General features: G+C 46.6%; 2 protein-coding genes and 1 non-coding gene across 6 annotated transcripts; 1 reads left to right on the top strand and 2 right to left on the bottom strand.

Moving 5' to 3' along the window:
- Nucleotides 1-185: 185 nt before the first annotated feature.
- On the bottom strand, nt 186-5,305 carry AOC2 (amine oxidase copper containing 2). Its single transcript, NM_001206861.3, has 4 exons — nt 3,718-5,305; nt 1,501-1,786; nt 1,135-1,264; nt 186-844 (listed from the first exon to the last, which is right to left on the bottom strand). The coding sequence occupies exons 1-4, from the start codon at nt 5,303-5,305 to the stop codon at nt 578-580; spliced, it is 2,271 nt and encodes a 756-aa protein (NP_001193790.1). The 3' UTR covers nt 186-577.
- Nucleotides 5,306-6,186: 881 nt separating this feature from the next.
- Nucleotides 6,187-24,322, bottom strand: PSME3 (proteasome activator subunit 3). Of its 4 annotated transcripts, XM_024980896.2 has the most exons (12): nt 24,127-24,322; nt 23,165-23,293; nt 12,578-12,610; nt 12,392-12,454; nt 12,091-12,195; nt 11,053-11,101; nt 10,130-10,242; nt 9,818-9,886; nt 9,614-9,681; nt 9,460-9,514; nt 9,248-9,334; nt 6,187-8,664 (listed from the first exon to the last, which is right to left on the bottom strand). In XM_024980896.2, the coding sequence occupies exons 5-12, from the start codon at nt 12,148-12,150 to the stop codon at nt 8,584-8,586; spliced, it is 582 nt and encodes a 193-aa protein (XP_024836664.1). In that variant the 5' UTR covers nt 12,151-12,195; nt 12,392-12,454; nt 12,578-12,610; nt 23,165-23,293; nt 24,127-24,322; the 3' UTR covers nt 6,187-8,583. The 4 variants fall into 4 exon arrangements, with proteins under 4 accessions (XP_024836664.1, XP_024836662.1, XP_002696046.1 ...); XM_024980894.2 differs by lacking the exons at nt 23,165-23,293; nt 24,127-24,322 and adding an exon at nt 13,662-13,834; XM_002696000.5 differs by lacking the exons at nt 23,165-23,293; nt 24,127-24,322 and adding an exon at nt 13,280-13,550.
- On the top strand, nt 11,333-11,405 carry TRNAE-UUC (transfer RNA glutamic acid (anticodon UUC)). The gene has a single exon. It is a non-coding gene; the product is annotated as a tRNA-Glu (tRNA).
- Nucleotides 24,323-24,515: the final 193 nt, after the last annotated feature.

Genomic DNA, 24,515 nt, shown 5'->3' with positions numbered 1-24,515 from the left:
GCAACTGGAACTACTGTCCTCCTTCCAAGAATACCCCCCACCCCCCTTCTTCAGTTTCCCAAGCAGCATTTCTTGGCCAGGTCTGTCCCCCTTGCCCCCTCTCCTCCCTGGCTAATTTCCCTGGCCAGAATCCCTAATATTCTCTGGGGGATTCTAGATACTTCAAAAGTCAAACAGAAGAAATTCAAGTAAAAATCTCATAATACTCTTTATTATAAATTACACACACCATGAGGTTTTTCAAAAATTATATTTTTCCATTTCAATGCACATGCATAAAGAAATGTCTGGTATAATGTTCACCAAATGTGAATACCAGCTATTTCTGAGTGGCAGGATTTGTGAGGGGTTTTGCCTGAATATTTTAATAATGGCATTATTTGTATAAATTCATCATTTTTAAGACAATGAATTGGAAACAGGAGTTTACCAACAGGGTATATGGGGGTTTATGTGGTAGGAGGCTATTTCCCAAGGGTCGAGTGTCAGGAGAGCAGGAAGTGGAAATAGGAAGGAAGGTACAGGTCTTAGCACCACCACCACCCTGCCCTGCCCATGTTCCTCCATACACTCAGGGCTACAAGTCTTGGTAAGAGAAAGGCGGCAGGTCCGGGACACAGGCTGCCAGGTGGGGAATGCAGGCCACATGATTCACACTGCAGAGCCCAGCATCCTGGCCTTTCTCAAAGTAGACACTGCCAGGGGAGAAGATGGAGGGGTCCTCATCAAAGAAGTTATAGGGTCGGAGCAAGAAGCCAACTCTGTTCCCCAGAGTCACTGTGTTGGGGACATCCTCAGCGTGGGGGATGTGCAGGAAGCTGGTTGTAACCCAAGCCACCAGGTCCTGCAGGAAGAGGAGGAGCTGGAGATTTTGGAGGCGAGACCCAGAGAACCTCCCCTCAGCCACGATCCCCAGTCTCCAGGCCCAGGCCCAAATAACAGGCTTCTCATCCATGTTAGCAGCTGTAGTTTGGTCTCAGAGCTAATCTCACCCTAGGAGGGAAGAGCCATGTTGGTCATCAGGGGACTCCCTGGCCCCTAATCTAACAGCTGGAAACCTACCATACCCTCCATCCTACAGCCATGACACTAGGCTCAGGGGAGCCCTGGTCCTCTGCCCCTAGGGCTACCAACCTCTCCTAAGAGGGTCTCATTGTTGATGAAGTCAGCAAAGGCCGCAGTGGCTGTCCAGATGTCATTCTGGTAATAGATGCTGCTGCTCTGGGACTCCTCCTCCTTCCTCCGGGTCACCGCAAGCTGGTATCTAACCAGGAATGTTGTAGGAAGGGCAGTGTCAGGAGACATCAAGGGCCTGGACAGCCCAGATAGCCTTTGAATCAGGTTCTGTGTGAGACTGATACCCGTCCCATTATCTGCTTGGATCTGAGAGATCCAGGGGTGAAGGGCCCACTGAGGTTAGTGAGCTGGGGTCTCTTAAGAGCTGGGATGGGAAGGGGACCAGCCCTTCCCTACCACCCAGTTCCCCGGGGCCCTCCTCACCTCCCCCAGCTGAGGGCCCTCTCCATGGTGCTGTCCAGCGGCATGTGTATGCCAAGAGGGCTGTGGATCTGGATTCGGTACCCGCGCTGATGACCCCAGGCATTAGTCTGGTTGCTAGCCAAGTAAAGGTATCGGGGAAGGGGGCTCCCCAAGAAAAAAGCCGTCAGGTCCTCCCTTCCCAGGACCTGCCGAGTCAGCTGTGGGCGCTGCAGTTGGTGCTCCGGACTCCAAGGGGCTGCCACAGGTTTAAACACCACGTCTTCAGCTACCACCCAGTTTTTCAGCCCTGCCAGGGTGAGGGGAGGGAGAGGAGTTCCACACCAGGTGAGACAGGTCCCTTGTCATCTCCGTGACGCCCACTGCACTGGCCTGAAAAAGGGCTGCAGAGCCCAGCAGACAGCACTCTGCACTGGGAACCAGGTTTGGACTTGAGGGCTAGCTGATCTTCTTTGAACCTGTCCTGTCCAATAGCTACCACCGGTTACAAGAGGCTCTTTCAATTTAAAACTTCAGTTCCTCAGTCACACTAGCTACATTCCAAGTGCTCAACAGCTACCTATGGTTGGTGGCTAACAGACTTGACAAGGCAGGCGTGTATTTCTATTGCTGCAGAAAGTTCTGGGCCCTGGTCTATCCAATAGACCTTGGACCAATTATTTGCTTCTCTGTAGTGAAGCAAATTTGATTCAGCTTGTGAATCTCTACACTAGGCATAAAAAAAGTTGTTCTGTGGCTGAGCTCCATAAATGGAAAAGCACACACAGGTGGCTAACAACATTCTTCTAACTATGAAAGGGATTTTTGTCTTGGAGAAGCTGGCTGGAAAAACCTGATCCCCTCTTCTGGTGCCCTGCATCCTCCTCCTGACTCTGAAACTTTGTTTTTCTTCTCTTCTCAATTTGGCAGGGACCACTTTGTCTTTTTCATAAATAAATACATTTGTATCTTTAAAATTGTCTGGGGTGATCTCTGAAAGCTTATACTCTTTCTGCAGGTTCAGACTGTCAGTTCCTTCCAGTCTGACTTCCATGAAGGTGCTAGCACAAGGGAGCTGTCTTGAATGCAGCCAGTGCCCTGTGTGCAGGCGTCTGACACAGCCCCTGGCCCACAGCACGAGCCTGCGCTGCATGCTCTAAGGATCCAGTAAGTGTTACTTGATTTTACATCCTAAGACAAGGCTCTTTAACGTCAAAGTGCTGGAGAGAAAACTTCACATCAGAAAATAGTCATATACCGAATCTGTCAAAGAATAATCTAGTTAATACTAGCATTTCCATCATGCTATTTTCTTAGCTCTCCTCCCCTCCACCTCCACACCACACACACAGAGGCACATGTGCCATGTTTACACTCAAGAGGATATGAAAATGTTTCACAAGAAATATGCCGAGTTACGGTGCATTATACATGGGGAGCCACTTTCTGACCCATCTCCCCCCACCCTCCTCGATTTCTGTAACTAAAATAGACAGGGTCTGGCGGATCCCAAATTTTCTGTCTGGGCGAATAATCTGATTTGGTTCATTATTTTCTGAACTGGACAAAAATCTGTCAAGAGGAGAAAGCCCTTGGTGCTTAGAGCCCTACTTGAGAAATCCCTCTACATTTGCATCAAGCCTGTTACAGACCTGCCATGTCACTGGAGAGCCTACTGTGATGACGAGTGCTGGCAGCAATGGGCTGGGCCTCCCCAGAAGGCGCCTGGGCCCCTATGCTGTCTCCCTAGTCGTCTGAAATTCTGTGGGAGCAGCCCCCAGCCAGCTACTCCCTCTCTCAGGCCCCGGCACTACCTCCACTCTATAAACCTCTTTAGATGCTGCTTCCTACCTCTGCTCATCCCCTTGCTTTCCCCACCTCCACACTCTCTCAGAATAACGAAGAACTCAGAGCCCCAACTCCAGCTGCATCCAGCCTGACAAGGCCAGTTCCCTACCCACAGACAGGCTAAGGCAGCCAGCTAGCCAGCACAGCCATTACGTTTCATTTTAAAGTTTCAGGTCAGAGGGGCCAGGCAGTGGAACCCTATCTTCTGCTAAACACCCAGCGGACCCAGCATCTAGGCTAACTGCAGTCAAAACACTCACATCAGTCCCTGCTGTTGCCACAATAAACTGTGGTATTGGAATGCCACCCTCTTACCTCTTTGGGCCTGATGTGGAGGTCTCCCTCCCCTCTGGCCCACCCCAACTGTCCGTCCTCATCCCCCGGGGCACTCACCTGCCACATCCAGGTCCAGCTTGAAGTGGAAGGCATGTGTGTGCACCGCCCCCAGCACTCGCTCCCCCACGCGGTTCCCAAAAAGGAGGCTCTCCTCTCCCCCGCTCAGGAAAGCTGTGTTGATGTAGCCCGTGGCATGGACCCGCCCTTCGAGTGCCCCATTTGGGTGCAACACAAAGTCCCAAATGTAGTCATAGTTGCCTACAGAGGACACAGACCTGACTACGAGGGCTGAGCCAGCCAAACCACCATAGAAATGACTCTGAAGCTGATTGTGGTGCCTTCGGAGAGGGAGTCCCTGGGCCTCCTCAAATACACACACAGCCCCCGGGAGCAGCTGGACTGCCCCTTGACCCACCAACACGTGGGTGTCCACCATGGTAGACTGGTAGGGGCAGTCTACTCCCCGCACCAAGCCCCGGCTGTGACGGCCAAGTCCATAGCTGCTATCAAGGTATCTGGTCATCATGGTCTTGGGCGAATCGGCACCATAGACAGACAGACACTCCTGGACACTGACTTCATAGGCCACTCGCTCACCCTTGAACCGAACATCAAAAATTCTCATGCCACTGAATGCCCCATGGCCAAAGGTAAATGTCCAGAGGAAAGACTCCACCAGGTGCCCTTGGACGCTGTACCGGGAGCCCTGAGGTGAGAACTCAAGAGGGGGGAGAGGACCTGGGGACACCCGGGAGCGGAGGGATGAGGCCCCATCTGGCAGGGGTAGAGGAACTCTAACCACGTCCAGCCGGCCAGCCTTAAACTCCCATTCCAACTGACCCAAGTCTGAATAGTAGTGGCCGAGGTAGAAAACCTGCTGGACAGCCCAGTGGGCAGGGTCCAGAGCCCTATGGTCCAGCAGTAGCTCGAGCCCCACGGGGTGAAGAAAAATCCCGACACCTGAGATGTTATGGTAGAGGGCTATCCAGGTAGCACGGTCCCCTGAGCGCAAGCCACGAGGGGTGGCATGCAGAGCCGCCAAAGTGGAGCCATTGTAGTTGAAGACAGAAGCCAGGAAGACTGGGGCCTTGGGGAACTCCACCTTTTTCAGATGCATCCACATCTGGGCAGACTCGGTTGCCAGCACGGGGCGTCGGTGATACGGCAGGGGGCCCCCATGACGCTCCACGGTCACATCCCGCATGTAGGAGGGCTGGGGCAGCGGCCCCACCACCAGCTCAGTCACATTGGGTTGGGGTTGTCTGCCAAAGAAGACGATGGCCAGTGCCTCCCGGGCAGGTGGGGGCCTCCCCCTGTCCAGGTGGGCTAGGGCTGCAGCCTTGGGGGGCAGCTGCAGCTCTACCGAGAAGATGCAGTTGTCTGAGGGTCGGGCCTGGGCTGCATCCGCCAGGTCTGGCCCCAGCTTCTGGGTCAGGAAGCTCATCACAGCCATCAGCTCTTCTCGGCTCAGGTCTGCAAACAGCTGGCTCTGGCCAGGGTGTGTCCAGGGCTGGGCACGGGGGGATACAGAGGGGCAGCGGGGAGGCAGGCTGGAGCCACCACGGCTGGTCAGCAAGACATAGGCCAGGGCAAAGATGGTGATGAGAGACAGTGCCAGGAACACAAGGACTACCTTGAGATTCATGGTGAATGCAGACAGCTGAGAGTCCCACCAGCTGCTCCTTCCAGTTACTGACATCAAATCAGGGTTTATATTCAGGAGGATGGATAGGAATAGCGAAAACTCCACCCTGTGGGTTGGACGGGAAATTTCTGACCTTGATTTATATAATTCTGCTCCAATTTTCTGTTCTGTGGTTTGGCTCAAGGTACGGCTTCCACGTGCATCGCCTTGGCCCATCCCTGAATTCCTCCCAGCAGCACGGTCAGTACCGGCTCCCAAGTGCCATCATTTAGAGCAGATTAGAGGGCATTTGTATACACGCTAAACTCTATCTTCTGCCCAGAATGGGTCTGAGGAAGAATGCAAATCTTAGATGCCCGATCAAGTCCTATGAGCTACATGCAACCACTCTGGCCACTTTCCTACCTTCTGGCAGGCACTACCCCCAGTATTTCCAGGATCCACTGCCCAGTTCAGCAGTAAGCACTGTGTTCTGCCAGATGCCTAAGGCCAAGCCCTTGATCTGTAGTCTCAGGCCTCTTCCATCTAGTCGGTTGAGAAACGAGTGGTGAAGACCTGGCCACAGCAGTCAATTTGTATACCATTGCAGGTCCCGAAGCGGCGTGACCTCAGGGGACTTACTTATCATGAGACTCAGTGTCCTGATCTATAAAGAAGGGATAAAACTACCCTAGAGATTCATGGAGAATCAATGTGATCACGCAGATAAAGTGCTTCACAGAGCTTGACACGGGGCAGGCATTCAAAAACGGTCAGCTACAGGTACTGATCTCTGAAACAGAATAGAAGAAATGTTCCTCCACCATTCAAGACCTTAAGTCTTTTTTTTGTAAAGACGATGGATCCCAGATCAATGGATATCAGTACGCTACTCTGCAAGGTGGAAGTTAAGGAAACTTTTATTTCAGAGGGAGCTAAGATCCCAGACAGCCCTCCAAGTCATTTGAAAGCCAAAACCAGGAGTCCCTGGCATATCCTCAAGAAACTTAAGACATTATTCAGAGAGAAGTATTGTATAAAGAAAACGATGGGGTGGGGTATGTCTTGAGCCAGGTGATTCCCCACACATGGAACTACAGCACCCTCTACTGACAGTTCAGGGTATTACTGGAGAAGGAAGGAAGGAGCTGGGATCTTGTCAGTGTAGAAGGCAAGTTAGGTTTGAGAAGAGTTATCTGGTGGCTCAGACGGGACACAATCTGCCTGCAATGCAGGGGACTGGGGTAGATCCTGGGTCAGGAAGATCCCCTGAAGAAGGGAATGGCTACCCACCCAGTATTCTTGCCTGGAGAATTTCATGGACAGAGGAGCCTCACAGGGCATGTCTGACTTTCACTTTCTTTCAACTTGCACTTCAGACTGCACACAAATGAAGGACCCACTCTTGCCCCTTGGTAGGCAGAAGCCTCAGTCTTTTCATTATTTCAGAGAAAAGAGGCAGCTCAATTGGAGTAAAGACACCCAATAGAGTGACTGGAGGTATATATGGAGGTGGGTGTCCCAATGTGCACACACCTAAGTGTGAGTATGCCCCAGGCCACCAGAGCATCGCATCAGCGTCTGCAGCTTTAGAAAGAGGTCAAAGTACCTGTATTTTTAATAATTTCTTGACATGGTAAAAGAATTTTACATTACGATCCAAGGGCAGTAGAGGGAGGAGGAGGGGTACTGGACAATCCAACAGACAAAACGGGAAACTGAGAAACACAGGACGGGAGGGGGGAAGGGTTTTAGCTGGAAGGGGTCTGGAGGTGAGTAGGGGCACTGCCCAACTAAAATGCAATTGGTTTGTTACTGAGTACTATTCATGGGAAGACAGCATCCGAACTCCTCCTCTGTAGCATAACGGGAGACCAAAATGATGCGCTCAGATGGAAATATGATTGGAGGTTGGAAGACAGAGATGGGGCGGGGAAGGGGCAAGGATAAAAATCAGAAACAGACACTGAGAGAAGGAAAGAGAGCCACCAACAGACTCTCCAGGAGTGGCAGAATAAAAAAGTAGGGGTTGATGAGGGTTAACACAAAAGTTGTAACAAGTGGTATCTCTGGAAGATTTGAGAGATAAGAGGCAACTCTTCTATGGTTTTGACTTGCTTGGCAGATTTCCACATACACACACCGTGTACATGCATGTGTGTGCATGCACACACATATACACACAAGTGAACACTTTCCCGGGAAGCACAATACTACAAATAAGAAAACATTTTTCCCAAAGGGAAAGCCTAGTAGCAGCAGCAGCATCTGGCCTCACAGCTGCAGACACCCTTACCCCAACTTACAACTGGCCTGGGAAGAGGCAACCAGGGGTCAGAGGACAAGCCTTTGCAAAAACGCCCAAAGGGACCCAAGTCACAGAGGAAGGGGCCTTCCCCACTCCCTCTGCTTCTCATCTCTCCTCCAACTCACAGCCTCAGGCACCCAAAAGGCTACAATATCAGGAGACAATGGGCCCTGGTGGAAGAGGACTAAGACACCTATCACCTTCTAAACAGTGTGTGTGTGTGAGAGAGAGAGAGAAAAGGTGAGAGAGACAGGGTTTACTGGTGGGCAGGGCAGGGGGGAGGGGAGGGCATCAAGTAACAGCAGCAAGGCATGTGTGTGCTGCATGTATGTGTATATATATCACACACATATGTATATGTGAAAATCCTAGTTATAAAAACATCTGAAGGAGCTAGGGGCTTGGCAGAAGAAGGTCTAAGGTGTTTCTTGTCATGATCATGTTCAAGGTACAATGTATGTAGACGGGAAACCCTCAGTCATCACCAGGGCAACTGTGGCGGGGAGGCTCCAACGTCCCACAGTGGCAAGGGACACTAACCTTCCTTCCGGAAGAGAGGACTCGGTCCCCTCCCTCCCGCCCCAGTTCCTAAAAACACCGAGCACTTTCCTTCCAGTTCCCTCAGCTTCTAACCAACTCATCATCAAAAGGAAGAAAACACAAAGCCCAAGACACAGGAGGGAGCCGGGGAGAGAAAACACAAGTATTCTTGTGCCAGCATCCTGCGCACACAAACCTGGAGTTCTCCAGAAATTAGGACGGGGTGGGGCGGGGGGTATTAGAGAAGGAAATAGAAGAGTTCCTGAGGCCTGAAAAAAGAGGTAAACACGTCACAGAACTACATGAGAGTTTCATTAGACTCTAACTAAAAACAGAGAGAGGTGTGATTACTATTTCCAGCCAGTTTCCCCATCACGATAGTCATGTAACAAACCAAGGCAATGTCGGTCTTGAGCCAGACTCACAGAGTCCCCTGACCCTGGCCCCGGCCTCAGTACAGTGTCTCTGCATTGCTGCTCCGGGGCCTTTTGATCTTCTCAATATTTTTCAGGATCATGTCATGTAGAGTGACCTGGGAGGAGAGGGATCAGGGAATCATGTGTCTATTCAACCCCTACCTCATTAGGAAAATGAGACACCCCCACAAACCCCCCACTCCCAATCACTCACATGATCCAAATCTCACTAGAATCTGAATTCAGGGTGGCTGCCCTTCTACCTCTCTCATACCCCGGACACAGCTGGGGATATCCCAGCGTCCAAGAGTCTAATAAATAACATTTATGAAGCACTTAACGTACAGGAATTACACTAGGTCCTTTAATGTGTTAGATAAAGAAACTGCAGTTTGAGGTTAAACTTGCCCAAGGCCCCATATTACAGGTAGAATTAGTTCTAAATCTATGCCTGACGCTAACACCCACATCTTCACCCCAAGACTATACTGCGCCCTTTCCCATCCAGGTAGAAAGAAGGGAGAGAAGCACCTAGACACCTTCAATGACCTCATGGGGCTTTCAACACTCAGTTGATGGGCAGAATTTGTTCCATTCATTTTACCTCCAACCCCCAACTCAACCCCCAGAGAGTGGGAAGAAAATAGCCACCAGAACTAAAAGCTAGAACAACTGTGGGCAGGGTCCAAGGTAACTTACATATTGATTCCTTAGCTCTGATATGATGAGCCGAAGGCTGATATATTCTTTCTCGTCAATCTCTGTCACGGTGCGACGATAGTCTTCCTGGTGGGGGACAGAGAAAAGTCTTGTTCCCAAGGCCTGACTGTCACCCACACAGCTCCTCCTAGGAATAGTCACTCCTCCCTGTCCTACCACTTCCACCCTCAGCCCAAAAAACCCTCACTTACCACATGGGGATATTTAGCTATTTTAGAAACCAATTTGGCTCTTGTAATATAATATCTGAAAGGAGAGAGAAGAGGAGGAAGCTGCAGGAGACCCCAGACGGTGTTCACCACCTCACCAGCCCCCAATTCCTGGGCCACACGCCAGCAGCCCTACCTAGAAATCTGGTCCAGATAAGATGCAGCTTCACTCTCAACAGTTCTTAGTTCTGCAACTGTTTCCTCCTGAAAAAAGCAAATGAGTCAAAAGTCACTTCCATGTCATCCCACGGCAGAACAAAAAGGAAAGGAAAACAGAAACACAGAGGAAGTGAGAATACTCCCACACCTTCCTCTCCAGTTTCTATTGCAGGTGCCTTACCTGAATGGACACCCCAAAGTTGTTGCCATCTTCTATCCTAGGAATCAGGAGTTGTACCCACATTTTGACCTGGAGGGTGAGGGGATCAAAATACACGTTAAGAGGACCTCAGCCCTTTCTCCTAAAGCCATGAAGTACACAATTCATGCTGTTGGGGCCACAGGCCAGGAGCACAGGAGCCAAGACACCTAGTCTGCCAGCTGCCACATCACCTCCACGCCCCCAGCCCCATCATCGAGCACATCCATCATCTAGCACAGTTCAAGCCAGGTTATCTGGGGTCAGCCCACAGGTCACTAGCCCCTGCCTCACCGTGTTGCATTTCTCAATCAGCAGCCGGATCTCAGGCTTCACTTTCTCAATAATGTCCACCAGCTGCTGGTTGCTTTTTAGCATCCCATTGGGCATCACAAACACCTTGGTTCCTGGCAGGGATGTGAGGAAGATTAAATTATTGGTGTGGAAGGGCAGGACATAGCATTCCAGGTCTCTCTCTCTCTCTTTCCCAGCCCCGTGAAATGCTATGACCTTGGCCTTTTATCTGGCATAACCCTATCCACAACCTGACGCCCCCAACAGAATAAAAAAGAGAACACACGGATTAACAGACTAAACAACAAGTCTAGAGTATTCCAAAAGTCTGAATAAGGAAATTTAAATATGCTCCATTTTTCCCATGGATTTGTGAGAGCTCAGGAAGCAGAGTTTCCGGATGATTCTCATAAGGAGTAGGCAACCCAGATCCCTCTTTCACAGTAGGGTTTGCACTCTTCAGAGATTTTAATGCCTCCACTGATCTGAGAGGAGGCAGAGCTCAGGTGGTAATGCGAGCAATGGAAAGCAGCTGTAAATACAGATGAAGGTTTGCTAGCTTGCCTATTGCTCACCCCCTGCTGTGTGGCCATAGACCAGTACCATGATTGAGGACCCCTGCTCTATAGACTTAACATATCAACTATTATTGAAGAGGAAAAACTAACACGGAACTGGCATTTCTGTGAAAAATCTGTGATGTGTCGTCCTCTTCAACCTGTCTCCCTTGACAGTCCACACTAAGACAAACCCTCCCTGTTAATTGGAAAATTAGGTTTAGAGTGCTAAATAACGACAATGCTTAGAGGACATGGGAACGTGAACTCTGGGAAATAAAATCAGATCCTGCTTCCTGGCCAGGAGAACACATTCTGCATCTGCCGGGAAGGACTGGGGTGGGAGACGGTAAAGGCAGCTCTTACCCTGGAAGGCCTCTTCACATTCATCCAATCTTCGCTTCTTGTAAGTAGGCTAAGGATACAAAGAGATGGGAAATAGCCTGCTGGACATCCCCATCCCCATCATAAGTTACCCTTCAAGCAAGTTTAATCCCTTCCTTAGGACAGGTTGTCTTAAGTTATGCACAATTTATTAAGCACATACAAGCCTTTAAGATAAGATTCTTGCCAAAATGCAACTTAAACTCTGCTGGGAAAACCAACCTTTCAAGAAGTATAAACAAAGGAAGCAATTAGGGGGAATTCCCTGGTGGTCTAGGGGTTAGGACTCGGCACTTTCACTGCCAGAGGCCCAGGTTCGATCCCTGGTTGGGGAAATAAGATCCCACAAAAGGAGCATGCTGTGGCCAAATATAAATAAATAAATAAGCAATTAGAGGAGGGAGAATACTACAAACAACAGGAAAAACGAACCACTGAATGCAGAGTTAGGATAATTAAGGGAATATGTGCAAATCTGCCAATTCCATAAAAACACACAATATTCACTCAACAAACGTATTTAGCAACTGCTATGTGCTGGGAACAATGCTAGATGCTGGGGATACAAAGATAATTAAGATAGTTTCAGAACTGCAAGTTCTATCAGTGAGACAGTGATACAGACAAAGAGCAAGACAGTGTCATCAGGGTTGTAACAGAATGTGGACATATAACTGGTAACGACTAGGTGCCAAAGACACACAAAGGCTAGGACTGTAGTTACATGAGAAGAAAAGTCCGGCCTAGAGTCATGGGGACAGACCAGATCACTTGCGGGAACCTATAGCTATCTGTCCTATTTCAAACTCACTCTAACAGAGTAGCATTAACACATTCACCTCATGCTACAGATGAAAATCAGGATCTAAAGGAGGTGCTCTGGAGTCATAATGTCTTAAGAATCCTCATTTTCAGATAAAAAGCCCACTGTCTCCTCTCAATATGTTTCAACTGACCAGGAAATAGAGAACAGAGAACCCCTACTGCTTCGAAACACAAAGAAAAATATAGGACACTTACACCATCCAGTCCATCATGGCTGTTGGTGAGAAGAATGGGGTCAGGGACTGGGAGATTCATGTCTGAGTGGATCTGAGTTAGGTCATGGATGTTTAGGATTGGTTCCTGAAAGAGAGACGCCCACCCCCAAAAACATTAGTCTTTTCAAGATGAACAAAGAAGTATTTCATTCAAAAGGCAAGAAATCAGAGTGCGTTAGGGTACACAACAAAACAGAATCAACACCTCATCTGTCCCACTGGACAGAAGGACCTTGGCCAAGAAAGTTGGGGAATCTGAGGAAAAGAAAAGCGTCTCTCACCTTCAAAAAACTATCAAGTTCTAACAACTTCTTTGGGAAAAAATTTGCCACCAAGTCTTCTGCCTGAAGATGAGGGAAAATACAACCGAATTAGTACCTGTGGGAAGGCCTGTCTCTATAGATCTCTCTTCTCTGGGGAACTCCCAACTATTAACCAACACTCACTCTCCTACTTATTTCACTCACCTCACTTGTGATCCGCTCCCTGAAAGAATCAACCTAAAATTAACAAAGAAAGCAATTCAGTAAGAGCAAATCAGCAGCTGGCAACATAAGTATAGGCAGGTTGGGTAAGCCCAAATCCAAATGTCTTTCCCTCACCTTATAATTGTAATGAGAAGCTGAGAGGCCCCCAGACTGCAAATACTTTATTTTTTTGAGGATCCATTTCTCCATCTCAGGAGAGGGAAGCGGGGCTTGAGGGCAGCACCCACCTGTCTTCCCTCCCTCCCTCCCAGTCTGAAGCTGTCTGACTTTGAGAGCAGACAAAAGACAAGCAGATGGGGGAGGTGTGAGCTCACAAACGTGTCAACCCCCATCCAAACCTGGCCTACGATACGAGGCAAGCCTGACGCCAAGGGCAGGGGCAGTAGCAGCGTATGGAGCGGGGACGTTGCTGGGCTGGGCGGCTTTACGCTGTCACTAGCCTAAAGCACTAAGTCCACCACGTGTCCGCGAAGGTCTTCCCTATTAGACAGGGTACATTAGGCCACCCCATATTATCCTCTCCCCCGATGCCGTCCCCGGGGGTGGGGGGCTGGGCTGAGCCGAGCGGAAGCTCAGGGCCGGTGTCCCCTGGGAGACAAAGACGCCACGGGGAGTGGGAAGCCGGTCAGACAGCTCGGGGATCGAAGCGAGGGGTAAGGCGGCCGGGGCCGGTGCCGCTACCTTGAGCTTCACTTCCTGATCCACCTTCAGCAACGAGGCCATGGCCGGGCCGGGCCGTGTCCGCTCCGCTGGAAACCGGAGGCGCTGTGGGCTCCGGGGAGGGGGTCAGAAGGAAGGGAGAATCTCGGCTGCTTTCAGGACGTGGCCTCCCTTGCTGGGTCACTCACTGATCACTTGCTCCCTCCCTTCGTGCCGTCGGTCAGCCAGCCCGCCTGCTGCCTGTCCCTGCTGCCTGCTCCCTCTCTCGCTCGCCCTCCCGGCTTTCGCCGCTCACACCGGAAGTTGCGTCACAGCCAATCGCCGGGAGTCCAGCGAGGATGCGCACGTGCTCTGCGCAGCCGCGCTGAGGTTCCGCTTTGGGAGCTTGGCTCTCGGCTCTTACCTCCCAGTTTTTGTACCGCATACGGGTGAAATGAGAGGGAGGATGGTGGAGAGGATTTAGTGAGATCTGAGCCTCAAAGAGACTCAGGGATTGTTTGCCTCTCTGTTTGCCCGGCACTCGCCTTCACGGAAGGGACCTTCTGAGCCGCTGCCCCGTCTCGAGCGGGGACCCGACCGACGATGCCGTCGCGCTCCAGTGACGTCGGCCCGAGGAAGCTGGCAGTCCCAGTGCTGGGTTCTGGGCGTCTAGTGTGTTATGCGCACTGCCTCCTACTCTTGGCCGAAGCTATAGCGTGAGACTGGAACCTAACAGAAATCCTCTTGCACCAGGCTTCCCCACTTTTCTCTGCCACTTAGCCACTTATTCTCATACACTTCCAGATCTCAGAGACCAACTGCCTGATGGATGGGCAAACTGATGCCCAGAGTCGGGTAGTGCTTGTCGAGGCTACACGGTGATTCCAGAAAATCCAAGACCAGAACTCAGATCTCCTAACTTTTAGGGCAGTGCTGTATCCATTTTCCCCATAAAAGGCAGAGACTATAACTCTTAACTCACCCATTCATAAGGTCTCTCTTAACGTTGGTTATTTCACCCTAAAGTGGACTAGGCTCTGGGACAGCAGTGTAGAGGCTAGAAATAATGTGAGTCACTTATATAAGTTAAACGTCTTTTGATAACCACCTTAAAAAGTAAAACCGGTGAAGTTCATTTTAATCATATATTTAACCATTTATCCAAATATTTCATCGTGTAACCAATATAAAAAAACCATTGTGATCTTGTACATTCTTTTCTCATAGCAAGTCTTTGAAATTCAGTATGAATCTTACGCTTACTTGCACACCTCCATTCAGAGGAGCCAGGTTTGCAGTACTCAGTAACCTTATGTGTTTAGTGGCTTCCAGAACAGCACAGTTCTGAGAAATCAGAGGTAAACAAAACTCAAGTTCACTGGTCTAATGGGACTTAATAGACTTAATACTGGGGAAAGAGATCAGAAAGTAAACTGACAACATAATTGCAAAATCTGATAAATGCTAGGGGGGATATGGCTGACATAGAGAATACCAGGGGTCTATTTTGGATAAGTGGCAATAAGGAGTTCATGGTCTGAGCCACAGTCAGCTCCTGGTCTTGTTTTTGCTGACTGTATAGAGTTTCTCCATCTTTGGCTGCAAAGAATATAATCAGTCTGATTTTGGTGTTGACCATCTGGTGACTAGACCATTCAGGTATGACCTAAATCAAATCCCTTATGATTATACAGTGGAAGTGAGAAATAGATTTAAGGACCTAGATCTGCTAGATAAGAGTGCCTGATGAACTATGGAATGAGGTTCGTGACATTGTACAGGAGACAGGGATCAAGACCATCCCCATGGAAAAGAAATGCAAAAAAGCAAAATGGCTGTCTGGGGAGGCCTTACAAATAGCTGTGAAAAGAAGAGAAGCGAAAAGCAAAGGAGAAAAGGAAATATATAAACATCTGAATGCCGAGTTCCAAAGAATAGCAAGAAGATAAAAAAGCCTTCTTCAGTGATCAATGCAAAGAAATAGAGGAAAACAACAGAATGGGAAAGACTAGAGATCTCTTCAAGAAAATCAGAGATACCAAAGGAACATTTCATGCAAAGATAGGTTCGATAAAGGACAGAAATGGTATGGACCTAACAGAAGCAGAAGATATTAAGAAGAGATGGCAAGAATATACAGAAGAACTGTACAAAAAAGATCTTCACGACCCAGATAATCACGATGGTGTGATCACTGACCTAGAGCCAGACATCCTGGAATGTGAAGTCAAGTGGGCCTTGGAAAGCATCACTATGAACAAAGCTAGTGGAAGTGATGGAATTGCAGTTGAGCTATTCCAAATCCTGAAAGATGATGCTGTGAAAGTGCTGCACTCAATATGCCAGCAAATTTGGAAAACTCAGCAGTGGCCACAGGACTGGAAAAGGTCAGTTTTCATTCCAATCCCAAAGAAAGGCAATGCCAAAGAATGCTCCAACTGCTGCACAATTGCACTCATCTCACACACTAGTAAAGTAATGCTCAAAATTCTCCAAGCCAGGCTTCAGCAATATGTGAACCGTGAACTTCCTGATGTTCAAGCTGGTTTTAGAAAAGGCAGAGGAACCAGAGATCAAATTGCCAACATCCGCTGGATCATGGAAAAGCAAGAGAGTTCCAGAAAAACATCTATTTCTGCTTTATTGACTATGCCAAAGCCTTTGACTGTGTGGATAACAATAGACTGTGGGAAATTCTGAAAGAGATGGGAATACCAGACCACCTGATCTGCCTCTTGAGAAATCTGTATGCAGGTCAGGAAGCAACAGTTAGAACTGGACATGGAACAACAGACTGGTTCCAAATAGGAGAAGGAGTACGTCAAGGCTGTATATTGTCACCCGGTTTATTTAACTTATATGCAGAGTACATCATGAGAAACGCTGGACTGGAAGAAACACAAGCTGGAATCAAGATTGCCGGGAGAAATATCAATAACCTCAGATATGCAGATGACACCACCCTTATGGCAGAAAGTGAAGAGGAACTAAAAAGCCTCTTGATGAAAGTGAAAGAGGAGAGTGAAAAAGTTGGCTTAAAGCTCAACACTCAGAAAACGAAGATCATGGCATCCGGTCCCATCACTTCATGGGAAATAGATGGGGAAACAGTGGAAACAGTGTCAGACTTTATTTTTCTGGGCTCCAAAATCACTACAGGTGGTGACTGCAGCCATGAAATAAAAAGATGCTTACTCCTTGGAAGGAAAGTTATGACCAACCTAGATAGCATATTCAAAAGCAGAGACATTACTTTGCCAACGAAGGTCCATCTAGTCAAGGCTATGGTTTTTCCTGTGGTCATGTATGGATGTGAGAGTTGGACTGTGAAGAAGGCTGAGTGCTGAAGAATGCTTTTGAACTGTGGTGTTGGAGAAGACTCTTGAGAGTCCCTTGGACTGCAAGGAGATCCAACCAGTCCATTCTGAAGGAGATCAGCCCTGGGATTTCTTTGGAAGGAATGATGCTAAAGCTGAAACTCCAGTACTTTGGCCAGCTCATGCGAAGAGTTGACTCATTGGAAAAGACTCTGATGCTGGGAGGGATTTGGGGCAAGAAGAGAAGGGGACGACAGAGCATGAGATGGCTGGATGGCATCACTGACTCGATGGATGTGAGTCTGAGTGAACTCTGGGAGTTGGTGATGGACAGGGAGGCCTGGTGTGCTGCGATTCATGGGGTCGCAAAGAGTCGGAAACAACTGAGCGACTGATCTGATCTGATTTTGGATAAAATGGCCAAGAAAGGCCTCTCAGATGAAGTGATAATTAAGCTCAAATCTAAAGGATGTAAAGGGGTTAGCTTGAAAAGAGTGAGAGGAAGAGCCTTCAAAGGTATGGGTGCAGCACAGGCAAATGCTCTGGGGAAGGAAAGATGTGGTCTAGTTGAAAAAAGATTTAAGCCCATTTATTTTTCATTTCATTTTTTTTGGCTGCACTTCGTGGCATGCTGGATCTTTCCTGGGATCAGAGATCAAACCTGGGTCCCCTGCAGTGGAAGCATGGAGTACTATCCACTGGACCACCAGACATGTCCCAGTTGAAGAAACTGAAAGACTAGTTAGTAACCTGGGGGTGGAAGTGGGGTGGGGAGAGTTGTTAGGAAACAATTTGGATTAAGTGCAAAGGCAGGTTATCTGATTTACATTTTATCCTGACCACACCTCTGTGTTAAAAGCAAGGGAGATGGGGGTGGGGGGAAGAGCAAGGGAGATGGTGGGGGGAAGGGCAAGGGAGATGATGGGAATACACAGTTTAATGAAAGGTGACTGACTGTGGTCTTTGGAATCAGAGAAAAAAAGTGAAGTCGCTCAGTCGTGTCCGCCTCTTTACGACCCCATGGATTGCAGCCTACCAGGCTCCTCCGTCCGTGGGATTTTCCAGGCAAGAGTACTGGAGTGGGTTGCCACTGCCTTCTCCCCAGAATGCCGCCGCTGCTGCTGCTAAGTCGCTTCAGTCGTGTCGGAATCAGAGAAATTTGCCTTCAAATCAGGAGCCTCAGCTCCTTTGTTGTTGTTCAGTCGTTCAGTCTTGTTTGACTCTCTGAGACTCCATGGACTGCAGCATGCCAGGCTTCCCTGTCTTTCACTATCTTCTGGAGTTTGCTGAAACTCATGTCCATTGAGTCAGTGATGCCATCCAACCATCTCATCCTCTGTTGCCCACTTCTCCTCCTGTCCTCAATCTTTCCCAGCATCAGGGTCTTTTCCAATGAGTGGGCTCTTCACATCAGGTGGCCAAAGTATTGGAGTTTCAGCTTCAGCATCAGTCCTTCCTAACTGTCATATCTTGGGTAAATTATTGAAATGTTGAGTCTCAATTCCCTCATTTGTAAAATGTAATTTTGTTATTAATAAATAGTATGTAATTTAGTAGGTTTGTTATGGAAGCAGGCAGGCACTTGATAAATAGTAGCCACTATCAGATAAGTTAACTGTTCATGCTTAGCATGAAGAGGTTACTCCTTAAACGATATTATTATTCTCATCCCCACTTTCAGACTCAAAGTCCTTTTCCACTTATTCAAGACCACATACAACATGGCCCATACTACCATTCTTGCTTATTTTTTAATACCTTATTTATTTGGCTGTGTCCGGTCTTAGTTGTGGCATGTGGGATCTTCACTGTAGTATGCAGGATCTTTCATTTCGGTGCAAAGACGCTCTAGTCACTTTAGTTGGGGACGCTTAGTTGCTCTGAGGAATGCGGGATCTTAGTTCCCCGACCAGGAATCAAATCCAAGTCCCCTGCATTGCAAGGCAGATTCCTTGCGCCAATTTCAGGTGAACAGTGAAGGGACTCAGCAATACATATACACATATCCCTTCTCCCACAAACCCCCTCCCACTCAGGCTGCCACATAACATTGAGCAGGAGTTCCATGTGCTACACATCAAGGCAGATTCTTAACCACTGGCCCACCAGGGAAATCCCACCATCTTGCTTATTAACATCTAACAGTTTTCCCCTTTTTACCTCTCCTTTCTGTTAACACTTGTTCCTAGTAACTTTTGAACTCTGATCTGGAATTTAACTTCAGGAATGCTTTCTCAGATTAACTACATCATATTTTAAGTGAGCCATTACCCTGCATTTCTTTCAGAATTAATAACTTCAGCTTAGAAGCTTAATGTGTTTATGCTTATTGAAATATGGCTTTGTTCTCAAATAATTGTGTTTTGTTTTCTTCAAGTAGAATGTTAGTCGCTTAGTGGTGTCTGACTTTGTAACCCCATGGACTATAGCCTGTCAGGCCCCTCTGTCCATGGAATCCTCCAGGCAAGAATAGTGAAGTGGGTAACCATTCCCTTCTCCAGGGGATCTTCCTGACTCAGGGATGGAACCCAGGTCTCCTACACTGCAGGCAGATTCCTTACTGCCTGAGCCACCAGGGAAGCCCCATGAGAGGTACACATTCCTTTTTTATTGCTTTTCCTTCTCCTTTATCCAAATGTTTTAAGTAATAGGCACTCATTTGTTTATTTATTCAGTGAACAATTGCTGAGGGCACCACTGTATTTAACAAACTGTTTATTCCTGGGTGCTTATGAATCAGTGATCACTGATGACTGGTCTTATTTTAAATTCATGTCCACAAAAGTCACATGGGTGCTCTTGCGAGTCTCAACTATTCCTTGGCTTGGAGACAACCATCTTCTCCCTGTGCCTCTTCACTGTCCTCCCTCTGTTTATGTCCATCTCTGTGTCCACTTTGACACCCCCCTTTTTTAAGGACAACCAGTCATACTGGATTAATGACCTAATGATCTCAATAACTTGATCATCTGCGAAGATCCTGTTTCCAAATAAGGTCACATTCACAGGTACTGGGGCTTAGGACTTCAATATCTTCCAATTTCAATATCTTCTGGGTAAACAATTCAACCCGTAACACCTGTCATTATCTGAAGTCACCATACTCATTTGTTTATATGTTTATTGTCCAGATCTCTTTTCAAGAATATAAACTATTAGAATAGTTCACCAGTGTATCCTCCCAGACCTAGACGAGCGACTGGCACATAGTAGGTCTTCAATAAATATTTGTTGAATTGATGACTTATGGTATGTTTTTGAATATTCAGTTCCTCAGGTACTACACCTACTGATTGTCACGTATTGTCCAAACAGCAGCGCAGACAGTTTACTATGTGCTGGATGTTGCTCTTTATGCTTCATATTATTAGCTCATTTAATCATCACATCACTACCCTATGTCCCTATGTGACATACACTATCATTCTCGTTTAAGTTTTTTTTTTTTTTGGCCACACTGCACAGCATGCAGGATCTTAGTTCCCCAACCAGGAATGGAACCTCTGCTCCCTGCAGTGGAAATGCAGAGTTCTAACTAACTATCAGACCACCAGGGAATTCCCAATTATTCTCATTTTACAAATAAGAAAACAAGGTAACTTGCCAAGGTCCGGGTTGGTAAATGACAAAGATAGACCTCCAAACCCACAGCTGTAATCTCTAGAAGCCCTCCCTCTCTAGAAGCCCTTTACGTATCTACATCTTTCTGAGATGGTGTTAGTGGCAGCCACACAGGAAGAAGTATTGAATACAACTATGATTCGGCCTCTGGTGGCTCAGATGGTAGAGTCCACCTGCAACATGGGAGTCCCAGGTTCGATCCCTGGGTTGGGAAGACAGATCCCCAGGAGAAAGGAAATGGCAACCCACTCCAGTATCCTCGCCTGGAGAATTCCATGGACAGAGGAGCCTGGTGGGCTACAGTCCAGGGGTCACAAAGAGTCAGACACAGATTAGCGACTAACACTTTCACGAACTTATGAATCAATCACGCCAGCCTTACTTGGGAATCCTTTGGGGATGATTCCACTCAACTCCTCTAGAGGGAGTTTCATGCTGAAAGATCCAAGGAATAAGGATTGTAAAGACCATCTCTGGTTAGCAATACCAGGAGAAAAGCAACCTAGTCCCACATATTATGTCTGATGCTAATTATAGTAGGGCATACACATTTAAAATACTAAGAGAGTCACTTCTGAAAGTGGAAACAGCTTTCTAAGCAATGTAAATCATCCAGAAAAAAAGCTGATTTGACTTCATAAAAACGTGAAACATCTGCACATCTGGAAAATACCTTAGTTATTAAGAACCTAGTAGACAAATGCACAAAGGACACAAACAAGTTTCACAAAAGAGCCAATATCTACACATTACCAATGATGTTGATGAAAAGAACAAGGAAGTGCCATTTTTTTTTTTTGCCCTTGTTCTTCAACAATTGATATATGATAGCTACCCCTGGCCAGGGCATCTTGAAATAGGCTCTCTCAAACATTACTGGAAGTAGAATATAAGTATATGAAACCACTTTGGAAAACAATTGCTAATGTTAATCAAGAGACATGAAATAGCCAAATTCAGTGATCTCAGTGGTAAGGTTCTAGCATTAGGAAGTAGTCACCTTTTCACTGCAGCATTATTGTAACCAGCAAAACTGGAAGCAACACAACAAATAAACACATTAAGGTAGCACTCAGGTAACACAGTCATGAGAGTGACAATTACAAAATCTGTGTAGCAACAAGGGAAAATACTTATTATGTAACAGTAGATTTTAAAAGCAGGATACAAAAATTGCTCATAGATCACAAATACAAATACAGCTTTGTTAAAATTGGAGAAGGCAATGGCACCCCACTCCAGTACTCTTGCCTGGAGAATCCCATGGACGGAGGAGCCTGGTAGGCTACAGCCCATGGGGTCGCACAGAGTTGGACTTGACTGAGCGACTCCACTTTCACTTCACTTAACTTTGTTAAAATGCACAGTGGCACAGACTTAGAGAAGGAATCTATGGCTGCTGGGGAAAGGACAGGGGTGGGCGGGGAAGCGGCAGTCAACAAGCTGGGACGGACATGCACACACTGCTATGTTTAAAATGGATGACCAACAAGGACCCACGGTATAGCACAGGGAACTCTGCTCAATCCTATGTGGCAGCCTGGATGGGAGACGCATTTGGGGGAGAATGGACACATGTATATGTACTGCCGAGTCCCTTAGCTGTTCACCTGAAACTATCACAAATTTCTTATCAGCTATATCCCAACACAAAATAAAAAGTTTAAAAAAAATAAAATGAGTGACTACAACAAAAATAAAATACACAGGGAAGAAACATCATATTGCAAAACATAAAACTTAGAGTGTGGTGAGATTATGGGTAATTCTATGACACTACTGCCCTAACTTCCTGTATTGTTATATTATCTTTCTGTAAAAGTTTAATTTTGCTGTAAATGAATTATAGGCTTATTGTCAAAAAAATCCAACAGTACAAATTTGTATTAAGTAAAAATCTCTGTCCCGTTGTTCAGTGAAAGACACTGCTTGCTGTATATCATTTCCTATAACATATGTCATATTATATATCACGTTATTTTTCATACAGACGGACTTATGTTTACTGCCTATGACTTTTCTTATTTAACTGAGAAACATCTCTTGCCTCAATTCATGCAAAACCTCCCAGCTGGTCTCCCTGCTTCTACTCTTACCCTTCTTCAGACCATTCTCAAAGTAGCCAAAGGAACCAAGGAAAAAGCAAGTTATTCCATTCTTTTTAATGGTTGCATGGGGCTGCAGAGAGTCAGACACAACTGTGCTACTGAGCATGCACAGTATTCTGCTGAATGAATAATACCCTAATTTATCTAAACAATCCCTATTTACTGAAGGAAATTTAGCCGTAAGTTTATTGTACATCTGTATTTGATCACTTGTATTATCTATTAGGAAAATTCCTAGAAAGAAATTTAATGAATCAAAGAATACGAACATTTAAATTTTTGAAAGGCATTCCCAAATTGTCCTCCAAAAAGATTGTACTAGTTTATACATAGAGTACATAGAGTTCCCCATATGCTCATCAATACATGATGTTATCATTTAGTTCAGCCTTTACCAATCTCTTAAGTGAGGAAAGCTGCCTGACTTCAGTTTTATTTCCACTATTACTAGTAAAATGAAATATCTTTTAATTTTTTTAATCAACCATTTGTTTTTCTGTGAGCTTTTTCATATTATTTGCCCATTTCATTACTGGCCCATGGGTATTTTTTATTGATTGAATAGAGTTCTGTATATCAAAGAAATTTATCTTCTTTCTAATGAGGCACAACTAATTTCCACATTTTCTTTTCACAATTTTTTTACACTGTCTTTGATAGTTCACAAAGTTTGTGTGTGTGTGTGTGTAATAAAGTTGTATTAAAGTATAAAGGAGATAGAGAAAGCTTCTGACATAGACATCAGAAGGGGGAAGAAAGAGTACCCGCTTGCTAGTGTTAGCAATAGAGTTACATACCCTCCAATAAATAAGAGTTAGTAAAGTACAGCAGAAAATGTGTTCGCTAGGAGAACAAAGAACTAGAGCTCCAAGCATCCTTACCTTGTCCTGAAGAATCCCAGACGAGCCCCCACGATCAAAGTTTGTTGCTGAATGACGCAGACGCCAGGATCCTTGGCCTCCGGAGAAGAATTCAATCTGGGGCCAGAGACGAGGCTTGATCGCTCGGAGCTTTTGTGTAATAAAGTTTTATTAAAGTATAAAGGAGACAGAGAAAGCTTCTGACATAGACATCAGAAGGGGGTAAAAGAGTACCCCCACAAAGTTTTAATTTCATTTTCATTCTTGGCCACACCACACCAACATGCAGAATCTTCCCCAACCAGGGAGCAAACCCATGCCCCCTGCATTGAGAGTGCGGAGTCTTGACCAGTGAAAGGACAGGGAAATTCAGAAAGTTTTAATTTCTAAGGAGTAAAAGTCAATATTTTCCTTTTTACTTCTGATTTTCATGTCATGCTTAGACAGCCCTTCTCTACTTCAAAATTATAAAAAATATTCACTCATGCTTTCAAATAGTACCTTTAACCATTGTTTTGTTTTGTTTTCTTGCCACACGGCTTGTGGGATTTTTAGTTCCCCTATCAGGGACTGAACTGGGGCCCTCAGCAATGAAAGCTTGTAGTGCTAACGACTGGACCGCCAGGGAATTCCCAATCGTATTTTTGAAGCTTACATTTGTGACTAACTTGGAACTTCTTTTGGTGTAAACAGTGAAGTAGAAGATTCAGCTCACTACCATTTACATGGCTCTTTGGTCCCACTCATCACTTATTAAGTAGATCACTTCCCCACTAATTTTAAACACTAGCTTTATCACCCACTAAATCCCCTCCCCCCATCCATGGTCTATTTTTTAACTTTATTCTCTTCCATGGATACTCCCTGCACCAACACAAAAATGTTTTAGTTTTATAACTTTATATTTCAATATCTAAAGTGTCGGACTTTCCCTTATCATAACTGAAACCTTAAAACATACAATGAAACACAATAAGGTTTACCTCCTCACTTGCCCTTCCAAGTGTCTACCTCTTTCTCAGCGTTTCAAAAAAACGCCCAGTTCTCCCAATGAGAAATTTTAAAAATTGATACCGCAGAGAATAACGAAAGTGGCTCCGCTAAGAAGTGACAAATCTGAAGAATAGTCACTGAGTTAGAAAATGGTGGCGTGTCCAGGGATTGTTTGTTTATTCGCTAAGTTGTATCGGACTCTTTCGCAACTCGCTCCCAACTCTGTCGGGCCACTTCCGCTCGCAACACCAGCCCCCAGGCCGACGCCTGCCGCCTTTCCCAGCTCAGCCTCTAGAGGTCGCAGCCAGGCGGAAGCGGGTTGGACCATGATTGACCCCTGCGGCACGGCAGTCATCGTGACGTCAAGTCCGGTCCCGGC

The sequence above is a fragment of the Bos taurus genome, chromosome 19 (assembly GCF_002263795.3).
Source record: "Bos taurus isolate L1 Dominette 01449 registration number 42190680 breed Hereford chromosome 19, ARS-UCD2.0, whole genome shotgun sequence".
NCBI classification, from domain to species: Eukaryota; Metazoa; Chordata; class Mammalia; order Artiodactyla; family Bovidae; genus Bos; species Bos taurus.
This window is presented reverse-complemented; position numbering and strand designations above follow the sequence as displayed.